The following is a 15,951-nucleotide window of genomic DNA, read 5'->3' on the forward strand; positions in this document are numbered from 1 at the left end:
ATCAAGAGGAGGATGCTAAACCGACTGAGACTCCCCCATGCCCCAAGGGACTAAATCCTACGTGTCCCTGTTCTCGGCCAGCAGCACAGGGCGGAGAAGGCTCCGTGAATACTTGAGGAGCTGGGTGAAGAGTGCCCAACACTTTGTAAACATGAAGCGAAGACGGACACGTTGGTTCTCAGGTGCTCAGACTGCTAACCTCGTTCCAGCTGAGCCTTCTTTCTCTGGACGCACACCTGCTCATGTCACACGGCTGGCCCTGGCCCTGACCCTGTCCGGCTGCCTCTGCACACTTCCCCTTGAAGATGGGCGGACCCTGAACCTGAACATCTTGCTCTTCTTTCTCTGGCGGCCAGCACGGAGCTGGGATGGGCAGCCATCAATGCCAGGACATACTGCGCCTGCCTTGTGAGTGTGACCTTCGGCCAAGCTCTCTGCCACTTCCGTTTGGTTTCGGTGTCCCTTCATGGCTGACCAAAGACAGAAGAGGGAGCCCCTGCTGGACGTGAAGACGGGTGATGCTCAGGGCAGGGTCTCTGGAGGGCGGGCCACCAGGCACACCCCAGGCGCTGACTCAGCAGGTCTGGCTGATGCCCTACAATTTGTATTTCCAGCCGGGCTGCAGGGGATGCTGAGAAAGGAACAGCACGGGGTACAAAGGGCAATCAGGGAACTGGCACGTGATGTACCTGAGGGCAGCCCACACGCTCGGGGCCATCGGTGACAGAACTGGGCTCCGGCGGCAATCACAACTGGAGGCTTTCAAGTGTGGGAAAGGCAAGGGCAGTGCACAGCTTGGGGACGCGTCCCTGTGGGACCTGGGAGGCAGTAACCCAGTCTGCGGCACAGGTTTGGATCTGCTACCTGTCCTGGCCTGCCCCCTCCCCCGCCCGCACCTCAGGGCACACGCGTCCAAGGGCCCCTCGCAGCCTGGGGGCCAACCTCCCAATGGGGTCTGGAGCCCCTGCCACCTGGTGTCCAGAGAAGGCACTGCACTGGGCAGTGGGAGAGCCTGGAACTGGCCGCCCAAATCTGGGGGCGGGGGCCCTGTGAGATGAGATCTAAGGAACAAATGAGCGATTTCTAAAAATGTTGATTAACTACCAAAGCACATTAACACAGGCACACAGAATAATTATAATAAATTATTTTTAATTAAATTCTCAAACACTAAGCATAAATGTTCATATTTGATTGTTAGAAAATACACACAGTATTTTTCCCATTAACATAAATATTTGGCTTATGGAAATAATATCCATTTAAAATAAAATTTTTTAGGCACTTGGGTGTAGAAAGTGCTAGAGAATAAAATGCAATTTTGCTTTACTGCTGCTTATGTAAGAGAGCTACCAAAATTACATCTGATTAAATACCCTATTTTCAACACTGTTTGCATGTTTCTAAGAAGAAACATCATGACCAAATGTATCCACGTAACACTCTGAGTTCCAGGATATTTTAAATGGAAAACTGTAACTGATAAAGATTTTAAATTCCTTTTAGCGTGTTGACTGCCTGCTAAGTTTTAGTAGACACAACCCAAAAAAAGAATGAAATTTCTTTTTCATAACTTTTGCTTGGAAGAAAAGGAGTCAAGAACTTTCTGGGTGGGGTGGGCATTTACGCATGACAGAGACACTGACCCACGAGCGCAGCAGGTGTATGTCGCTGTAAGACAGACAGGCTGATTCGGCTGCCAGGGTAAGCAGGTGCCATTTCGTTCTACTTTCAAATCACCCGTAGATTTTGGGGCGATCTGTCAATGAACTGCATACATAAGACATAAACGCACAGAAACCACTCATCGAATGTTATTTCAAGAAACTGTGGGGCCCGGGAAGTGTCTCGGAGAATCTTGCGTGCACTTCCGGAACACTCCTGCCCATGAACGTCCCAGGCTGTTGACAGCAAGGTGCCCTGCTGTGGGGTGGAAGGCCTGAGCCCGGACCGGGGGTGGATGGGAGCTCGGGGCCCCCCAGCACGGGCTGCGCTCACTGGGTGGGTGGCAGGGCCTGCAGGTACTGTAGAAGCTGCTGGCAGAGGGCCGGGGAGCGGTGCTTGTGGACGACGGCCTCGGTTTCTCGCGCCAGGAGCTCAGGGAACAGAGCGCTGCCTGCTTTGAGGACCTCTGTAAAACAGCACAAAACCGGTGACATGCCAGATAAGACGAAACCAATTCCTGTTGATGAAGAGCAGGGAAAGCGCGGGGACCGAGTGGCACTAACGACAAAGGGCAGATCTCCTAGAGACCAGCAGCCCTGTACACGTAGGCACCTAATGACAGGGTGCCAGACCGTGCGAGGCAGATGAATCCACCATGTGTCTGGAGACTTCTGTGCGCCCTGTCAGAGATGGACAGACCTGGCTGGGAGAAAGCCAGTGAGCACGTGGCTCAACTCAGTGGCACCCCAACTTGATCTATGGATTTAAGGCAATCACAATCAAACCCCAGCAAGTTGTTTTGCAGACATGGGCCAAGTGAATGTCAAGTCTATACGTAGAGGCAAAGGCCCTGAAGCGCCCATGAATGATGAAGGAGAACAAAAAAGCTGGAGAAGACACGCACTCTGACTTTGAGACTTCCCGTAAAGCCACAGAGTCGACAGCGTGGTGTCGTTGCAAGAATAGGGGGCTGGCTGGGCCAGGGCAGAGCCCACACGCGGACCCGCTCATCCAGCCTCTGGCAGCAGGCACAGGTGACACTGAGGAGCAGAGGCAGTCTTTTCAATAAATGGAGCTGGAACGAGTGGGCGTCCACTGGCCTGGGGAAAAAGAATCTAAACATGGATGTTACATTCTTCACAAAAGCTAACTCAAAACGGATCATAGACCTAAATATAAAACTGGGAAAAGTACGAAAAAGCACAGAACTCCTGGAAGAGAACACCCAAGAGAACCTGGGTGGCCCTGGGCATGGTGATGGCTTTCAGACACAATGTCAAAGGAAAGACTCACAGAGGAAGTAACTGATGGCCTGCCGTCACTGCCCTCCACATGTGTGTCTGCAAAAGGCAGTGTCAAGACTGAGAAGGCCAGACTCAGGCTGGAGGAGAATGTCTACAAAAGGCACATCTCCTAAAGGACTGTGATCCACCATATCATGCAAAGAACTCCAAACACTCAACAGGACAACAATCCAAGTAAGACAGGGTCAAAGACCTAATGATATGTCAGCAGGGGGTAGACGCAGGGTGAGGACGGGCATCCTGAGACGATGCTCCATGTCATGTGTCCTACGTGTGGAGGCAACAGCAAGGGGACGCCGCCACGCGCCTGTCAGAAGGGCCACGGCCCCCACCATGGTGGCCGCCAGGACCCAGCAAGGCCACAGATGTGAAGCGGGGCAGCCACTCTGCAAGACAGCTTGGCGGTTTGTTACGAAACTAGTATATTCTCACCACGTAATCCCGCAGTTGTGCCGCTTGGTGTTTACCCGAAGGAGCCGAACACTCCTGTGCACACAAAACCTGCACACGTGTGCTCACAGCAGCTTTGTCCAAACCGTCCAGTAGCTGGGCGGGCACAGAATCCATGGTCCACCTGGACGATGGATTACTATTCATGCTGAGAAGAAACGAGCTGTGAAGCCACGAAAAGCCACGGAAGCAACTTAAATGCATATCAGCAAGTACAAGAGCCTGATCTGGAAACTTCATAGTGTAGGACTCTCGACTCCACGACGTTCTAGAAAAGGCCAAACTATGAACACGGTAACAGACCAGTGGCTGTTAGGGCAGGGGGAGGGTGAGAGGCCTCAGGCAGAGCACGCAGGGCCGTGTAGCTATTCTGTGTGACTCTCGAGTGGCGGGGCCAGGTCACATGTCCGTGCACACCCACACAGCGAGCCTCTCAGCAGCTGCACTCTGGGTGCCATGAACGTGTCAGTGTGGGTCCACACAGCAAGAGACACGGCACTGCCAGTGGGGAGCGGTGGTGTGTATGGGGGGGCAGTGGGTACGCGAGAAATTTCTGTACCTTCCTCTCAATTTAGCTCTAACCCTAAAACCACTCTGAAAAAACAAAGTTTTATACAGAAAGTTATTACAGGATTTAAATTCATCTGATGTGGTTGGGTTAGGACACAAGGCTCTCAGCGTAGGCAAACAGAATAAAATATATCAGAGGGGAGCCCAGAAGGCTCAGTCGCTGAGGGTCTGGATTGTGATTTCGGTCAGGTCACTATCTCTCAGTGTTGTAGGTTCGAGCCCCGTGTCCAGCTGTGCTGGGAACAGAGCCTGCTTGAGACCCTCCTACTCCCTCTGTCCCTCCCAGTTTGCACTCTCTCAAAATAAATAAACTTAAAAAAAAACTCTTGGAGCTATTGATGGATCACAAAAGACTCAAAATCCCCAATGGTGGGTTTTGCACGTCATTTTGGCCTTAGAAATGTATGTTGGGTTGAGGACTGGCCTCACCCAAGCTGCCTTGCGGGAGCGCTGTGGTAGACGCAGGAGGGGCGAGTGGAGGCAAGCACACTTAGGAGGCCATTGGATTTGCCTCTGAAGCGTGTGCCCTCGGTCACGAGGGCGATGGAATGAGCACTGGTGGGAATGGGGACAGGGTGGGGGGAGCGGGGCTGCCGAGTAGGGGCCGGCGCCCGGGCTTGGCCTGAAGGTCACGCTGTGGTGCCCAGCAGACTCTTGTGTTCTCGGAGTACCTGGGCGTGTGCATGTCTAGAGTCCAGGGCAGACGTCCGGCCTGGACTTACTTTAGGGGGACACCTGCACATGGGTGGCGTCTGAAGCCAGGAGAGGAGACGAGGTCACCAAGACGCGAAGTGCAGAAAGCAGCACGGCCAGAGGGACGGGAAGAGACACAGGAGCCACAGGGGTGTGTCCTGCGGTCCTGTCCGAGTGCGTGCAGGTGCAGAGGAAGAGGCCCAGGCAGAGGGCAGCCCTCAGCAGCCAGGCTCTCGGGCACCAGGACAAGAATGGCTCTGGGGGTCAGAGGACACACAGGCTGGCCATGGGACAGAAGAACAGTCCTTAGTCAGGAGGTCCCCGAGGCGTGAGGTGCCGATGGGAGGCCAGCAGGGGGAGCCAGTCATCAGGAGCCTTCCCTGGTCCGCTGAAATGGAGGGACGAGGGGCAGCTGGGGCTAGTCCGTGCCTGACTCTCAAGCAGGGACAGAGAGGGCGGGACATGCTAAGGGCTGGTGCTGCCTGAGTGCTGAGGTCAGCGTGCACACCGAGGTTGGGGGGCAGGGGCAGAGGGGTCGACCTGCCCCAACGTCTCTGCCACCTCTGGCAGGCTAAGGACGTGCAAGGCACGTGCTGCTCCCTTGGGTCCTGGACCCTGGGGCTCTGGCAGCCTCTGGGCTGCAGGCCAGGGAAGAGGGACAGGGCTGTTCTCGCTCTTCTGGGGGCGGGGGTGGGGCAGCGAGGAGAGCAAGGTGGTGTTTGTGAGGACCTGGCCAAGCAGCCCAGGCCCAGCCTGCGCACAGCACCGCCCAGCTGTCGCCCACACCTGCAGGGACGGCCCTCAGGGGTCTGGGAGTCAAAACCGTGTCCAGGACACCACAGGGCCCGGCTGCCCACTCACTGTGCGGCGAAGCAGGGGTGGCCTGCTGTGGGGTCCATGAACCTCCCGGTGCCACCCACACCCACCAAGTTCCCTCAAGAATGTACTTGATAAAGCAGTAAAAATTCTTTTGTTAGATCAGGCACCCAAATTTTAATTTAATTCATTAACTTAGAGTTAGATTGTGATAATTTTATTGACTTGACAACGTCTGCCTTTTACCTAGAACGTTCAGCTCATTAACCTTCGATGAGACTGCGGCAGAGATTGGATCCGGTGTCTGTCTGCGGTCTGTCCCTGCCTCTGTGCCCCTCCTGGGCCCCTCTCCTGACTCCCCATTGGTGTTTTCAGTATTTTTAGGGCCCCCTCAGACCTGTTTGTCGGCACTGTGCCTGCACTACTTGGCAGCACACGCTCACTGTGCTTCACATCCCTGCTCTGGTGGCGGGTGGGGGGAGGGGCACGGTGGGTATGTCTGGGTCCCCAGGACGCCGCCCCCACGACAACACACAGACTCAGGTCACCTGCACTTGGGTGCCTGGCAGCACCCTGTCTCAGAAATGAACAGAGTGACAGCGCTTATGGCCAATGATAAGATTTAAGGTTTCAGGCGGAAACTGCATTCGGGAAGCTTGTTCCCGCTGCCGCTGGCTGGATGGCTTCCTGGAATTCTTCTTCCTGAGACTTTTCTGAGCTCGACGCCGACAAACATGACTTCTGGACACGGTGTAACGAAACGTCAATGTCAGGACGATACATGTGATTCGATAGCTGACGTGTGTTCACCATGCAGGACAAACCAACAGGCGTGGGTATAGTAAAACTCCGTGTGACCCCCAAGAGGACTGGAGTCAACCCCCACGGGACCTCCCCCTGGGACGACCGCGTGGCTGGTTCGGGGTGGCATCAAGGTCCACCTGCAGTTCCGCGAACAGGCACCCTGGCCTCTGACCGTGTACCTGCCTGTGGGCCGGTTCCTTCACGCACTGCCCCGACAACAGGCACCACGGCCGAGAACGTGCACCATGGCTGAGAACGCGCGCCATGGCCAAGAACACAGAAGCTGCGAACACTCAGCTCCTTCTACCCACATGTGCAGAAGCGTAAGGCGATGCTACTCTGTTTGTGTGTTATTGTGTTTTAGAAAATATGTTTCCGGCGTGCCTGGGTGGCTCAGTTGGTTGAGCATCTTACGCTGGCTCAGGTCATGACCTCACGGTTCGTGGGTTCAAGCCCCATGTCCGGCTCTGTGTGATGGCTCGAAGCCTGGAGCTGCTTCAGATTCTGTGTTCCTCCCTCTCTCTGCCCTTCCCTCACTGGTGGGGTCTCTCTCTCAAAAACAAATAAACGTTAAAAAAAATTTAAGAAAAAAAGAAAATTTACCTTTTAAAACTACAGATTAGTTATTTTAACATGTAATGGACTTTCGGTTACTCTATACAGATAACCAATTATTTTTCTCAACATTAGTTTCTATCATGGTAAACGTGGAGGGCTGTACGCCACCCTGGAGACCAGTGCACAGGGGCCCTGTGCGGCCGAGCTCACACACTTGGGACGGGCTTCACAACGCAGCACACGTCGCGGGGGCTCCTACCTAAAACTGCGTCCTGGACAGAGCCATCTGGGTCGTCGAGGTACACGAGGAGCTCTCTGTACAGGAACTGAATGTGGCTCTGGTAGTAGGACTTCCCGTCGTCGTTTCTGACACACGCCAGCCACGTGACCAAGCTGGAGGCAGCTGCCAGCCTCACTTCATGGGAGACGTCGTCCAGACGCTTCAGGAGTTCTGGAGGGAGGGCGGGGGCGACAGTGAGACCAAAGCCGGCACAGACGTGCGCTGGAGCCTCTGGAGCGGGGTCGCCCCACCCCGGGGCACTTGCCCTCAGCCCTGGGAAACCAACATTCTGTGAGGACATTGGTGCTCACGTGCCAGGGCCTGGGGGCAGCTCCTGGTGTCCCACTGGCCACAGGGTGGACACCGGGCAGGGTGGGAAGAGCAGCGGGCTGCCCGAGCTGCTCTCCCTGTTACCTCACCTGCGAGGCATCCCCGGGCTCTCTGTGGCTCTGAGATGTTCATCTGTCACCTCGGGCATCCCACCCTGGCTGCCCTGGCCCCCTGATGTGCCCCCCTCCCCACCCCACTGGACTCTGGGGACAGAGCTCAGGGCCCAGTGACACGACAGCCAGCACCTAGATCAGTTTTGTTTCTGCTGAGCTCTGAGGCCAGACCACTTGGCCGCTGAAAACAGGACCCATGTCTCCAGTGAGTAGAAACCCTTGCTGTTCATGGGTGAGGTTTTTATCACACATATGCTTCTCTCACCCAAACTACAAGAGATTGCTGGACCTGTGGACTGGCTGGGTGCCTCTGGGGACTCAGCAGTCGCTCGGGCACTCAGTGAGCAGGGCAGGAAGTAGCCATGGCGGGGGAGCAGGGCTGTGGCCCCCGGGGGGTGGGAGGCCTGGTCCCGGAAGCAAGCAGGTAGGGCTGCGGGCTTGTGCTGCTCTGCTCCCCGCACGTGGCCCTTCGGGTGCCACCTCAGGGCAGGAGCGCTTTCCTAAGGGTTTGGGCATCACCCAGTCCCAAGACCGTGGCCCGGTGGGCACACCACCACCAGCGGCCCGCAGGGACTCCTCCCTGTCCTCACTCCCTCCAGCTTAGGCTGACACAGCACGGTGTGTTTCCCTGTGCCAGTGCCCCTGGAGCCTCCGGTTTCAAGAAGTGGCTGGAAATTCACATCTGTGCCTGGGGTTGGCGTCACATGCTATGGCGGCCTCGGAACAAAGGCCGGCTCCTGGGGAGCCCGTGTTGGGTGCATACGTGTCCTTGATAGGGACTTCGGGGTGTCCCACCCCCTGCAAACACGTCCTACCCCCTGCAAACACGGAACTGGTCCCAAGAAAGGAGCGGGTGAGGAAATCCTTTTGTAATGAAAACAGCCCCCAAAGCCCAAATACGTGCAGTCTGTTCACTGGCTCTGCTTTTAGACGTGAGCAAAATCCCAACAGACCCCTACCATCACCAAATGACCTGTTCACAAACAGAACGGTGAAGGCCGGTGGTAGGAATGTGGTGTTTGTTGTGACAAAACTAAACACAAAAAGCGAAAAAGAAACTTGGAACATGTGAGAAAGGTGACTTCAGCTCTGATTTCACCAGGCGGCTTCCCGCTCCACATCAAGATGCACTGTCTGCAATTCCAGAATATTCTGAGCCGCCACCTCTTCCAGCGTCAGCAGTATACCCCTCCTCCCAGAGCTGGGAGCGCGCACGGGAGCCCCTGTCCCCTGTCCCTTCCACGTTCCGTCTCAAGCACCAGTGGTTCCAGCTTTGGATTTTGGGGACTGGTTTTCATTTCCAGGAATTCTGAAAACCACCTTTCAGGAACGACTATGTCCTGTAGTGCAGATGACAGCACGGCTGTGTGGCTACAACGGGGCATGGAGATGGGGTGTGCCCGCAGACGCTGCTCATCACAGCTGACGCTGATGCTCCTCCTCCCCCTCCCCATCTCCTCTCCATCTCCCCCTCCCTCTCCTCTCCACCTCCTCCCCATCTCCTCTCCATCTGCCCTCCTCCCCCTCCTCTCCATCTCTCCCTCCTCCACCCCTCCCTCCTCCACCTCCACCTCCTGCATCTTCTCTTCCTCCTCCTCCACCTCCTCTTCTTCATCCACCTTCTCCTCCTCACCATCCTCCACCTCCTCCTTGTCCATCACCCTCCTCCTCCTCCTCGTCCACCATTTCCGCTCCTCTTCCATTTCTTCCACCTCTTCCTCCTGAGTCTCTCCTTCTCCACCTCCACATACTCCACCTCCCCCTGCACCTCCTCTTCCTCCTCCATCTCCTCCTTGTCCTCCACCTTTTCCTCCATCTCCTCTTCCTCTCCTCTTCCATCTCCTCCTACATCTTCTCTACCTCCCCCTCCACCTCCTCCTCGCCATCCACCATCTTCTCTCCTCTTCCACCTCTTCCTGGATCTCCTCCACAGGGCCCTCCCTCCCATCGGCACGCACAAGCCTAGAACATCTGCTGGGCTCCTTCTCATCTGTACCTTCGTACCTGTTTGCAATCCTGTCAGAGCTCTGAGCTGGCTTCCAGAACGTCTATCCCTGTAGCGTTGGGATCCTTATTCTCCTCAACACTGGGTGCTCCATGTTCTCAGGAACCCTCTGCACTTGCTACTGTGCTTGGGTGGCGGGAGGGGGGGGGGGTTCCTCTGCCTCTGCCCCTGAGACTCCCCTGGGGCATGGGCTCCACAGAACCAGAGGCGAGGGATGGAAGATGTGGCTGCTGCGGGAGTGCCGCGTCTGTCCTCACAGCTGGGCCTGGCTGCAGTGCCTGCTCCGGGGGCCCCGCGGCCCAGGCTGGGGCTGCCTTCCTCGCCCCCACATGCAGCGCCCATGCTCAGTGACGGCTTGTCAGCCACGGCTGCGTCTGGACTCCTGGCCCCAAGCCCAACGAAAGTCCAAGTACCAATGTCTGTCTCTCTCTAAAAGAGACAGACCCACACGGTCCTACCGGGGTAAATCCCGATGAGCTTATCGGGGTCAGCCGCACCACCAGAGGTCTTCAGAAACGTGGTCATGATTCGGCACGAAATTAATCGAGTCATCTGAGAATCCTCTTCTAGGGAAGTTAGAATCTGCGGCATCAGCGTTTCCTGCACCTTCCGGATCTGCCATCAGAAGACAGAGGGGGAGTGGTGGCCGGCTCTGCCCCAGCGGTGACAGAGTGGGTCGCTCGTTGTGTACACGTCGCCCACAACGAAGGAGCCCGGCTCTCACAAATGTAAAGGAGTCTGGAAAGCTCTTTTGAAACTTTTATATGAGAACATGAACTTTGACTTTAACATCTAGATGACTTGGGTGCCTTGGTGGCTCATTCGGGTGAGCATCTGACTTCAGCTTGAGTCATGATCTCGCAGTTTGTGAGTTTGAGCCCTGCCTCGGGCTCTGTGCTGACAGCTCAGAGCCTGGAGCCTGCTTCAGATTCTGTGTCTCCCTCTCTCTGGCCCTCCCACGCTCACACTCTTTCTCAAAGATAAACACTAAAAAAAGAAACAAAAGAAATAAAATCTAGGTGATCTGAAGAGTTTTATTTAATGTGGTGGGGGGGTAAGTCCATCACTCACGAGGTCACGGGGAGGGAAGCCCACAGGCTGCCCCATCCCAGCTTGGCTGCCTGCTGTGTCCACGCCATGTGGGATGTTCTAACTCAGATCGTGGCGGTTCACGTTTGCAACAGCGTGGATGGAACTAGAGGACATTGTGCTCAACAAGGTAAGTCAGTCAGAGAAAGACAAACACCACATGATTTCACTGATGTGGAATTTAAGAAACAACATAAACGAACACGGGGGAAGTGAAAAACAAAAACCAAGATAAATACAGACAGGGAAGCACACCACAATAGACTCTTAACTACAGAGAACAAACAGGGCTGCTGGGTGGGGGATGGGCTCAATGAGTGAGGGGCATTAAGGAGGGCAATTGCTGGGACGAGCCCTTGGTGTCATCCAAAAATGATGAATCACCAGATTTTATTCCTGAAATTATTATTACCCTGTATGTTAACTAACTTGGGTTTAAAAAAAAAAAAAAAAAGATAATAAAAGAAAATCTGTTTTAGAAAAAAACCACGGTGGTTCCGTGGCCCAGGAGGTGGGGCTCACACACTAGATGATCACCTGGCCAGGTGTGTGCAGCCCTGGGGCTGAGCGGAGTGACAGCAAGGACTTCAACCTGCAGAACCCCCCCCACCCCATTTCCCTAATCCCGTTAGCTCCAGGTAGGTGGAACAGCAGTGCAGAAACACCAAGGTCGGCCAAGCTTAGGCAGGTTCCTGTGGCAACGCTCTCTGCTCTGTAAAGAGCAGCATTCAACACACACACCTAAGAGAAGCCCCAGGTGATCAAAAGCAAAATGCCTGGGTCACGCTGGCGGGTGGCTCCCCTCCACACCCCGTGAGATTCAGAAAGCAGCCTTTGGCTGCAGGTGTGCTCCCCCCACCCCCTGCAGGTGTCCCCAGAGCCCCACCTGCTCCTCCGTCAGGATATCACTGCTGATGAGTGCCCAGAGGCAGGAAACAGCCGCTGTGCGAATGGCTGCGGCCGTCCTCCCCGCATGCCACTGCAGGTTGGGGACCAAGATGTCCTTTGTCACAGTGTCGAGGTAGTGGTGAAAGTGCCTGGGGTGGAGACAAGAGAGGGCGGGTAAAGGGAGCCCATGGGGCAGAGGGGAGCCGGAACAGGGGGATGGCTGCCTCCCTAGGGCGGGTGCCCTGCAGGGGAGGAGGTGCGTGGGGAGGGGGAGTGGAGAGCCAGGATCCTTCCCAGCTCCTGGTGGCCTCTGCTGGGCCCAGCCCCAGGTCCTGAGCCTCCAGAGCACTGTACCCCTCCACTGCAGGGGTGAGGCTAAGCTGCAGGGGCCTCGCTTGTCTCTACTGGGCTCTGAAAGAGGAGGCGTGAGGTCACCGGGCACATCAACCAGGCCAGCGAAGTTGCTTGCACGTGTGGCTGTCCTATACACGCACACTCCCCTCTGCCCAAGGGGAGAGCACCGCAGGTCTGTACCCAGGGCCTGAGCGCCATGGTTTCGAGATATGGGCATTCCCGCCAGCAGTCTGGGCACGTGGCCTGGAGGTAAGCTCACGCGTCCCGCTCCGCCTTGTGGCTCACGGGGCAGGGCCCCTCTGAGCACCCCGTTACAAGGCACCCAGAGAAGCCTGAGCGTCCTCATGAATCCTACTGCACTGCCACCATTAGATTCAAACACGTTTGCTTGAACAAGAAATTCATCAATTTATTTCTAAACCTTATTCCAAAGCGCATTTCAAAGGTGGCTCACATCTCAAATACTAGCTGTCCTAGAATACCAAAAAGGTGGGGTCTCCAAGGGGAGGCCCTCTGGCTCGCCCTGCACCCTGCCCTCCTGCCTCTGGCTCTGTCCCCCTCCTCTGCTTCCTCCTCCACAGACTCTCCCTTCTGGGGAAGGCTCCACCTGCTTGCCTCCAGCAGGGGGCATCCCAGGGCCAGCGATGCAGGTTAGCAGCAAATCTGGTTCTGAACGACGCGTGCATGTGCACGCACACACACTCACACATGCTCACTCGATTAGGTTCTCAACGTGCTTTAACTTGTATGCATTTTCCTATTTCCTGCAAAATGATTTACGTGAGGGCTTCCTGGAAAGACCTGACCCCGAGTCCTGCTCTCTGAGGCATCTGGCGAAGTGGCTGGAAGAGCCAGGGCCACGCGCTGGCCAGGCGGCCGCTCTGGTGTGCAGAGTCGGGCAGCAGCCTGGGGCCGGCCAGAACTGCGCTGAGATCACGCAGCTGACTTCATGGTGTGGCTCGCTGGCACACAGGAAGGTCCACGCTGGCATGAGGACACACATGGGCAGCAAACAGGGTTCCCAGCCCACGGATGGGACGGGGTGATGGGGTGATGAGGAGCCGCCCCAGGGAAAGGTCCCAGCACGCCTGTGACACGGCAGGACATGCTTCTTCCGAGGCGATGGGGTCCCCACACGCCTCACCCTCCACCCGGCCAGGGGGTGAGGGGCACCCATGCGGCACCCGACCCACCAGTGTCTGCTGGCCTGATATGGGTTTGCTGCCCCAAGTTCTTGCAAACAACAGGGCTTCCTCACCCTTTAACCACTAACGGTGATTCGGGCCATTCTGTTAGGTTTCAAAGGCACCAAAAGGCATCTAAAGCTGAGAATGGCTAATACATAAGCCATTAATAGTTACTGTTCCCTACGACCTCTTCATGCGATGGAATTTTAACAGCCACGTGGAAAGGACTGGGACTTCGCATCTGTCCGGGCAGGTACTCGCTGCCGCGGCTGGCGCCACAGCCCAGGGTGACCCTGGCTCCCGCCTGAGAGCACCCTGCAGGGGCTGGATAGACCTACCCCTGGGAGTCGACCGTCTGCTGCGCGCTCAGCAGCAGCTGCGACAGGGAGGAGAAGAGCCGGAGGCGCATTTGCGGGTCGCGGGCCGGCTGGAGGCAGCTCCTAAGGACAGCCACCAGGTGGGGTAGCACTTCTCCCAGTGCGGGGCCTGCAAACACACAACACATGGGTGACCATGGTCCTGCAGCCGGGCGCTGGGGAGCAGCAGTCAGCATAGGTGCGGCTACGACTGCTCCACTGCCTTCCTTTCCTTTTTGGATCGAGGGGGTCCCCATAAAAGCAAACATTTAACCCCCAAATCGTGCTAACTGTTTGGTATGGTGACTTTCTGTTTCCTCACAGTTTCCCAGATTCTTAAAAACAAAACAAAGCATTAAAGTCTAGCAATATTTTAAAGATCAACCCCAATAAGTTATTCAGAACACGGAAGGTGTTCACTGTCCGCCCCTGTGCCTGGCAGCCACCGGCCTTCCCAAGCCTCTGCCAGACAGGCGCCTGCGCAGCTTCCACCTGGGCAACGAGCCTTCGTATCTGGAAGCGCAACGAGTCGTGATCGGAATAAAGAGTCCCCGAGGTGCAGACATGCTTGGGTAGCACAGACACGGGTCACGGAGCACCCTCCCTGCTGGGTGAGCCCTCCCCCAGCCACCCCGCTCACAACGCGCTTGTCCCCACGGCAGGGCCGGGAGCAAACAAAGCGACCTAAGTTTCCCAGATGTGCTGTCGGGAATCTGGGGTCAAACCCACGACATGGAAACGTGAGGCCGCAAGGTAACCTGGGGGCAGCGAGAGAAACAAAGGCAGATGTGGCGTGCGGCCCCGGAGCAGGACACTGCCAGTGCCGGTCACCCCTTGTCTGCTCACACCCTCCGGGGCACCTGCACAGGACACCGAGGTCTGGGCAGCTCTTGCTGCGAGGGTGGGGGTGGAGGTGCGCTCTCTCTCAGGGAGAGACCCCCGTCTCCCACCTGAGGCCGATTTTCCATAAAAGTACAGAGAGGAGGGGCGCCTGGGTGGCTTAGTCGGTAAACGTCCGACTTTCGCTTAGGTCATGATCTCGCGGTTCGTGGGTTCGNAGTACAGAGAGGAGAAGGGCTTTGGAGCATCTTCCGGCCTCTCCACAGATGCACTTTCCCCTGGCACCATCACTGTCCCCTTTACCATCCAGGCGCCACATATCCCGTTTTTAACAAGTTGTGTCTGTGGGATGCTCTCCGGACAACAGGGTAAGGAGACACGTGACCGCAAGCATCCTGCACTGGATGGACATGGGGGGCCACGCAGGGTGAGGGGCACCGGGCGACCAGCCCGCCAGAGCAGGCTGTGTGTGAAACAGGAAGCTTCCACACATGGGCTGTAAGAATACGACATTCACGCTCTGAGGAAACACTTGGGAAGGTGCAGTGTGGCCACATCCCCCCTTTTCCCAATCAGCCCTGAGGTTTATGGGCTCCCGCGCTTCGGGAAGCAGCATATGGCCATTTTCTAAGCTGGGGGGGTGGAGGTGGGAAAGCTGCTCAGGGTCTCAAATCTCTTTTTCTCCCTTTTTAAAGAATCTTTTGAAACAAGGTCTGTCCAGGGAAGCCTCCAGAGCCGTCCCAGAGAAGAATCTGTACAGGGCAGGGGAAGGCACAGCTGTGAGCACAAGCTCTGCCTACTGAATGTTCTTTCATCCACCTGGTGGCCTGGGGGGTAGGGGGGATGGGCCCGGAGGCACCTGGACTGCAAGGGCCCACGCTGCGTGCTCTGTCCGTGGTGACACTGAGGAGGTTGTGAGGAACATAGGCTACACGAGCGGCCCTGAACAATCATGTCTTTGAGGCCTAACATGAACTGTGTGGTGTCTGGCAGCCCTTGTGGCTTTTTTTTTTTTTTTAATGTTTGTTTATTTTAGAGAGACAGACACAGTGCGAGCAGGGGAGGGGCAGAGAGAGAGGGAGACACAGAATCCGAAGCAGGTTCTGGGCTCTGAGCTGTCAGCACAGAGCCCGACGTGGGGCTCAAACTTACAAACTGTGAGATCAACCGACAGCCACCCAGGCGCCCGGATGTCAGGGCTTTGGGAGCTCACCTGCGTGGGCGAGCAGCACGGTGAACTGCAGGAGCTCTGCCGAGTGGACGGTCCAGTCAAGGTGCGAGGCGGCCAGCCACTCCATGAGGGGGCCTGCGTGCTCCCGGTAGAGGTCCTGGCTGCTGTCCATGTCCTGGGCCGCGGCCAGTGCATCCATGGTCTCCTGGACCTGGAAGTGTGAGTCACAGGCTGGGGAAGCCCAACTCCTAAAGCTCACAAAGCCCAGGCGAGCCCCACCGTCATTGTCATCAGTGAGAGCTCTCGGGCACGTGGGCTACGGCGACCCGGTCCATGGTGAGCGCCCCACTGCTGAGGCCACATGACACGATGGAGCCCCTGGAGCGCCCGCCGGGGCTAGACTGCAGGGGCCTGTCCGACAGCTGCTGCTCACGCTGGGTCGGGGCTGTCTGCACCACAGGTTAACAGACAGACTGGC

The 15,951-nt window shown here is 56.5% G+C and overlaps 1 protein-coding gene across 1 annotated transcript in view; it reads right to left on the bottom strand.

Annotated features, from left to right (window-relative positions):
* Positions 1-1,135: 1,135 nt before the first annotated feature.
* DNAAF5 (dynein axonemal assembly factor 5) overlaps positions 1,136-15,951 on the bottom strand; it is a 41,310-nt gene continuing 26,494 nt past the window's right edge. The window contains exons 8-13 of the mRNA XM_077758812.1: positions 15,516-15,684; positions 13,445-13,592; positions 11,564-11,714; positions 10,047-10,203; positions 7,120-7,311; positions 1,136-2,131 (exon numbers count right to left, since the gene is read on the bottom strand). Of these exons, the coding sequence (XP_077614938.1) occupies positions 1,995-2,131; positions 7,120-7,311; positions 10,047-10,203; positions 11,564-11,714; positions 13,445-13,592; positions 15,516-15,684 (954 nt within the window). The 3' untranslated portion in view covers positions 1,136-1,994. The remainder of the gene's footprint in view (positions 2,132-7,119; positions 7,312-10,046; positions 10,204-11,563; positions 11,715-13,444; positions 13,593-15,515; positions 15,685-15,951) is intronic.

Source organism: Crocuta crocuta, unplaced genomic scaffold (assembly GCF_008692635.1).
Source record: "Crocuta crocuta isolate KB4526 unplaced genomic scaffold, BGI_CrCroc_1.0 scaffold273, whole genome shotgun sequence".
Lineage (NCBI taxonomy): Eukaryota > Metazoa > Chordata > Mammalia > Carnivora > Hyaenidae > Crocuta > Crocuta crocuta.